This window comes from Charadrius vociferus, unplaced genomic scaffold (assembly GCF_000708025.1).
Source record: "Charadrius vociferus isolate BGI_N301 unplaced genomic scaffold, ASM70802v2 scaffold56, whole genome shotgun sequence".
In the NCBI taxonomy this organism is placed as follows: Eukaryota; Metazoa; Chordata; class Aves; order Charadriiformes; family Charadriidae; genus Charadrius; species Charadrius vociferus.
In genome coordinates this window covers 4,265,259-4,271,937 of record NW_009649057.1, presented here as the reverse complement: position 1 = coordinate 4,271,937, position 6,679 = coordinate 4,265,259, and the positions used below count along the sequence as shown (strand labels likewise).

The 6,679-nt window shown below is 56.7% G+C and overlaps 1 protein-coding gene across 1 annotated transcript in view; it reads right to left on the bottom strand.

Annotated features, from left to right (window-relative positions):
- DFNB31 (deafness, autosomal recessive 31) overlaps window positions 1–6,679 on the bottom strand; it is a 90,084-nt gene that overhangs the window by 4,029 nt on the left and 79,376 nt on the right. Inside the window, 3 exon segments of the mRNA XM_009888092.1 lie at window positions 1–14; window positions 17–440; window positions 848–919. The exon segment at window positions 1–14 is cut by the window's left edge and continues 112 nt beyond it. Coding sequence (XP_009886394.1) covers window positions 1–14; window positions 17–440; window positions 848–919 — 510 coding nt within the window.

The window sequence follows — 6,679 nt, the reverse complement described above, 5'->3', positions numbered from 1 at the left end:
GAATGGGGGCTCTGAAGGCCACCGGCTGCAGGACTCTCTGGGGATGGGCTCTTCAACCTCGTTGGGGACTGGACCCTGGGGAAGGGACCGATGGGGTGCTGGTTGACCAAGGAGAGCTGGGCATCCATTTGCCTCCTGGAGCTGTGCGGGGCTGGGGAAATGGTGGCATAGATAGCGCTTGGGGCAGACTCCTCGGTGGATGTGGTAGCAGTGGAGGTCATGCTGACTGTGTCCTTCTCGGGGTGGCTGGGAGGGGGCGAGGGGTTTCGGGGGGCCACGAAGAAGAGGCCTGACTGAGAGGACTCGGAGGAAGGGCGCTTGGGCTTGTCTTTCCCTGGGTTCCTGTGCTGGGCAGCAGATGGGTCCAGCATCTGAGGGGCTGAAGGAGGAGGCGGAGGCTTGAAGTTGGGTGGTTCATCTGGGAAGGAGGAGAGATCATCCTGCCAAACCAAGGACAGAAGCCTTTAGGACACCATTGCTCAGCTGCGAGAACTTCCCCGGGCCCACAGTCACTCGCGTCTGCCGTCTCGCAGTGACGATGGCAAAATGAGTTGATTTCCACAGAAACGCCTTTCTGACCTTATTGGCACTAAGAATACGACTCACAATTGAGGATGATTAGAGGACAAAGAACCCAACTTTTCCTCTGGTTTGCACAGATGCTACTCTTACTTGGGGAGCCAGAATCCTTCATCCTAACTGGTCTGTTTAATTCGCTTCAGTGACTGCAGTGACATCCACGGGCAGGTGATGTAGCAAAGAGCTACAGAAGCTCAGGCAAAACTCGTTATCATCAATTTGCCTCCAGCTCCCACCCGAGGCGCAGCAGTGCGACACAGTGTCTTACCAGGGAGATGTCCGGCAGGGTGTTGATGCTACTTTGGTGGCCATCTCCACCTCCCTCCAATTCTGACGTGTTCTGATAAGGCAAAGAAGGAAAAGAAAACCTGGTCACAGCAGCAAGGAGCAACCACCACGGCACCAGCACGACAGGGAACATGCAGAGCAATGCACGGCGTAGCCCAAACCCCCCACGCAAGGCCAGTCTTTCACCCAAAGGTTTTGGTTTCCTGCGGGGTTCCCTAGAGACTCACACGCACGAGAAAAGCAACTTGGTTGGGAAAACGACTCTCCCAAGCTAAGAAGTGTGCTCAAAGCATGCTGTGATCCTGACCTACCAGGGCAATTCCCTCTGCAGCGGAGGAGCATGCTCCTCTTAACCCAAATCACAGCTCCTCTGATGAATTTGGAAGGAGCGGAGGAAATCAGCTTCGATGGCTGCAGGTTCAATACCTGGATCTCTCCCAGGAGAAGGGCAATGAGAAAGTTTAAAACTCCTCTCCCTTGCAAACCAGAGCAGCCGGTCTCAGATGCAAACAGAAGCCGCTGCCACTGCCTTCTCTTTATGAGTCAAAATGTCACGAGAAAATGTCACACCACAGCTCTGAACACACCACAGCTCCAGGAGTCAAGGGCGTCAGGAACCTGTCGGTCCGTCTGCGCGGGGGCAGCTGTCGGTCAGGATGGACCCCAGGAGAGGACGCTGGGTGCAGTCAAGCAGAGCAGACGGGCGCCCTGGCTAAGTAACGGCAGGGAGGGCAGGAGCGGGGGTGGGCGGCGGAGGCCGGCCGAGGAGCTCTGCCCTGGTGAGCTCTGACATGCCTGGCCTGGCCCCGGCCAGGGCTGAGCCCAGCTGGTCCCAGGTCCAGCCCAGCGCCACGGCTCTGCTGCTGGTTTTGCCCCAGGCAGGCACCAGGTCCAGTCCTGGGGGATGCTCTGCCGGCGGTGCACGGCCCCAGCTCTGCCCGGTTCCCCGGTAAGAGCAAACCCAGGCTCAGCACCCGCCTCCCACAGCAACTCCTGGGCTGGAGAGGTGTCTGCTGCCGCTCAGAAAGGGCGTACTTCGTTTCCATCACGTTCACGGGGATGTTTGTGTGTTTGTGCTGGAATGGGCAGGGTACAGTTTGTCTTTAACCGTGTGTTATTTACCGCAGGGTAAACAACTGATTAGTTGAAATGCTGGTGCATCTGCATTTCCCCCATCTGCTGGAGGCTGCTGCTGTGCCTGTAAGATGTTAGCGTCCCAAAATAGACAAGGGAGACAATTAAGAGCATTAGAGAAGCAGCAAAAACATTGATGGAAAGTGCTTTTATCTCTGTGGCTTCAGAAGGAAACCTGGAGAATGAGAACTACAAGAAATGGTCTGTTCAGAGAGCGACAGGGAAAGTATTAGCTTGGGAAAGCACTCTGATGAGGGTCGAGTTCATCATCAATTAATCCAAGGTAAAGGCAGGTGGCTTTCGAAAGAGAAAACATCCCCTACCCCTTCTTGGGTTAGTGACCGCGTGGCTAAGCCAGTCCTGAGGACTGATTTGCCTGAAACACATGGCAGCAGCAACACAAAGAACAGCCTTCAGCTAGACCTGACGTGTGATGGGACTGTGCCAGCCCAAGCACGGGCATGAAGGATGGGGCGATACCACACAGCAGGTGGAGGGAGGTCATCCTCCCCCTCTGCTCTGCCCCAGTGGGGCCACATCTGGAGTGGCCAGTTCTGGGCTCCCCGGGTCAAGAAGGACAGGGAGAGGGTCCAGCAAAGGGCTACGGAGATGATGAGGGGACTGGAGCATCTCTCTGCTGAGGAAAGGCTGAGGGACGTGGGGCTGTTCAGTCTGGAGGAGAGAAGACTGAGGGGGATCTTGTCAACGCTGATAAATCCTTCAAGGGAGGGTGCCGGGGGATGGGAACAGTCTGTTTCCAGTGGTGCCCAGTGACAGGACAAGAGGGAACGGGCACAAACGTGACCACAGGCAGTTCCATCTCCACCTGAGGAGGGCCTTCTCTGCTGTGAGGGCGGCAGAGCAGTGGCACAGGCTGCCCAGAGAGGTGGGGGAGTCTCCCCCTCTGGAGCCATCCCAAACCCGCCTGGACGCCGTCCTGTGCCACTGCTGGAGGTGCCCCTGCTCTGGCGGGGGGTGGGATGGGGGAGCTCCAGAGGGCCCTTCCAGCCCTCACCAGTCTGGGGTGCTGGGATTCTGTGATACGGCTGAGCCCAGAGGAAGAGGCGGGCAGGGCTATTTCAAGTGTGACCTGCCTTCACATTGATTAAAACGATCATGAACTGCTCTGGGCTGTGCACACATTAGCAACAGGACTTTGGATTTGATTGAAGTGCCAATGAGTTAAAAAAGCTCCAGTGCCATCGTGTCCCTGCACGGTGCTCAGCCGGACAAAACGCAGCAACTGGAGAAACCACACCAAAGTGCATCGACGCCCTCACCGCAGAGCTCCCTCCTTTCGCCATCGCCTCCTCTAACGCGAAAGCTGCTCTGCAGAAAGCTGCCCCAGCACCACCCTCCCCCTGCACCAGCCCACCTCCAGACGCCGCCCGGAGCATTTCATCCCACCAAACGGCTGTGTGCACAAGGAAAGGAGCCAGGGCGCAGACAGTGGCGTTTCAGCACCAGCCTGGCCACGTCTGGGAGGATTTCAGCTCTGTCCCTAACTCTTCCCTCTCCAGCCCTGAGCTCTGCCAGCCTCAACCCGCCTCTAACAGCTCGCTGAGCTCGTGGCTGAGGACCAGACCAGGACTCAGGAGGACCAGACCCCTGCGAGATGACCGGGAGCAGCCTGCCATCAAACAGTCGCTACTAAAAAGAGAAGAATCTGCCCACTGCCCCCTAAAATCTGCCAGCACCATCTCCCCCAGTCCTGCCACTGAACTGTGCCCATCACCGTGGCATCGATCCCATCCCAGAGCGCATCACGTACCATGTCCCAGCCCCGGCCTCATAGCTAGGACCGGTCTTGCTAGCATTTGAACCCTCCTGGGACGCGGAGTGTCCCCCCACCAGCGCAGCGCTGCGCCGGCTCCGCTCTCCCTGAACAGCCGGGGACACCCACACCGCTCATCTTCTTCAGGGCGTTTTTTTTCTGCTGAAGTGTGCAAGCAGGAGATTTGCCTTTCCCCGAACTTAGTACTTTGGGGGCAAAAGCAATTAAACAGAAACTGCTCTGGGCTATAAAATGTAATGGCTTTTGAGCTGAGCGCATTTGCTTTCAGGAATTGACTATTTTAAGACTGTGCTTTCCTGGATTTCCCTTGAAAGACCCATCGAAGCCACGTGCTACTGCTTTAAAAAATTTATTGAGGAGGCTGCTCTCCCTACCGACTCTCTGCTCCTTTACCCCATTTATTTTCCAGTTACTTATAGAAACCGGAGGCCAGACGAGGCCCTTTGAGCCCCTCTGCAGAGTGCAGCTGGAAAACCTCTGTCCTTCCTATCTTACACGGAGTCCACGGCAGGAGTGATGGAGCTGGAGAGCATCTTTCAGACAGGCAGCCACTTTCCATTCGCAGATTAAGTGGTGGAGAAACTGCCACCTCCCCGGGGAATATAACCCAACCTTTAATTAACCTCACAGCTCCAAATGAGTCCCTTATTTTCCAGTTACTGCTAACGAGAGCTTTGCAGAGCTACTCGTCTGACTCCCGCGGGGTTTAAATTTTGAACAACTGCGCCAGTCTGAGGATCAGCCCAGCTTTCCTTCTCTCTCCCCGTCCCCCTCCTACCCCAGAACCCATCCGCAGGGCTGGAGGAGCCCCACAGCCCCCGGCCCTGCCCCCGCCTGAGCACAGACCTCTCTGAATTTGGGGACTCTGAGGGTGACGCAGCGGTGGCTTCGCTCCGTCTCTATCCCCATCGCCTGAGAGGATCGTGCCGAGCACATGGGAACCCTCCACGTGGGATGTCTGTGCCTGTCCTGGGGGGGTCAGAGGCCAGCTGGGACCTGCAGAAACTCTGTAATGGGGGGCACAGATGAGGAAGGTGTCCCCCGTTTCTCTGCTCTTGTTCTGCTCTCCCTCTGGGACCACAGATCATCTGCCACAGAGGCTGTGGGCTCTTGTGCTTGAGATTCACTTTCCAGAGAAAGGAAGCGCCCAGTGCCATCCTCTTCTTGCTTATACTTCTTGCGAAAAGGAGACCAAAGATAGACTGGGGCTAGCAACTCAAATGGGCTACCCAGTGGGCCCAATCTTCTAGCTTCAGGGAGCTGGGAACCAGCCAGCGCCTGTGGAGTCAGGTCCTGGGAGGAGAAGGCACCTTTAGATGGCAGCGTCTTTGCTGGGAGGCAGCGGAGAAGAAAAACGAAATCAACGGGGATTTCAACTCCTTAATCCTAACAACGAGGGCTGGGGTGGGAGGCAGAGGCAAGGGAAATGCTAGACTGCTCGTGAGCAATTAGAAATTCATACTGCTGTCATCGCACAAGTTGCATCTGATTATTGCAGTCCACAATTAACCCCCGCTTTGCAGGACTCATCTTGAGATTCAAGATTTACAAGAAGTGATGGTGACACTTAGGCAGACACACATCATCCGTGGGTGGCACCGTCAAACGTGTTGACTTTGTCTCATCTCCGAGTATCCTTCAAGCATCCCACAACAGAATCCTTCTTTACAGGGCAGGTCCTCATCAGCCTCATACTGGTTATTTTTGGCATAAGTTCACCCATCGACCCTTGGAGAGCTGACAGGACAGGGGGCCTGCGCTGGTGTCACTGCCTTTGGTCACGAAGCCAAAGAAATCTGTGCCCCACGGTTCAGGGTGCTTGCGATAAAATCAATCTGGCAACACTACAGCTATCCTCTTCCAGATTAAGTACCGTTCCCAGAGGGATGCGGCTTTTGGGTCAGGGTCATGGCTACCAGAGGTCCTCTCTCCCAAAGCAGCCCTAGGAGCTCTCAGCTCCACCACTTGCTGCGTGTGCTCAGCCCGCTGACCCCCGTGGTTTCCTCCCAGCCGAGGCGGAGGGAACGCTCTCCGCACCACGGAGCCGCGCTGCGGCGCACAGGCCTGCGGTTCTCCTCAGCCTCCTCCCAACCGAGCGCTCCGTTATGACAGAGGGATTTCTGAGGCTCTCCCCCGATCCGTGTCCAGCCCCTCTAAACTCCGTGCGAGGATTTCTCCGAGGCTGAACGGGCACAACGCGAGTACACCCCCCGCTCCTGCACTGCAGCACAGATTTTTACAGACCCAAAGGCCCGTAAGGAAAATTCTCCCCCATCCCTGAGGATGCGTGATGGGATGGGACCAGCCTACTGGTATTTAGCCAGGGTGCCCGTACAGCGACAGCACAGCAGCAGGTAGAGCGGTCCGGGGTCCAGCAGGCATCGATGCTGCTGGGCCTTCTAAAAACTCTAAAATCTCATCTCGAGATTCAAGATTTACAAGAAGTGATGGTGACACTTAGGCAGACACACATCATCCATGGGTGGCACCGTCAAACACGGCTTTGTCTCATCTCCGAGTATCCTTCAAGCATCCCATAACAGAATCCTTCTTTACAGGGCAGGTCCTCATCAGCCCTGAGCTGTCGGTGGCACTCGGGGCTTTAGTGCCCTGAGGACACCGGTACCAGCTGGGGCTGGTTGAGGGCTGAGTCTCGTCCGCAGCGCGGCACTGAGACCTAGTGACACCGCCAGCCGTGCCGGGGAAAGGGACTCGGGGCTGGCTCAGCGGAGCCACGGGAAGGAAAGGCAGAGAGGGGTGACAGCAGGCGGCTGTTCACGTGGCTGAGCGGCATGCTGGCCCCCGGACGGCTTGTCCCCCGCCTCCCGCCCGACGCACACTCGCACGCGCTCGCAACACGTCTACTATGGCAACCGCAGCACC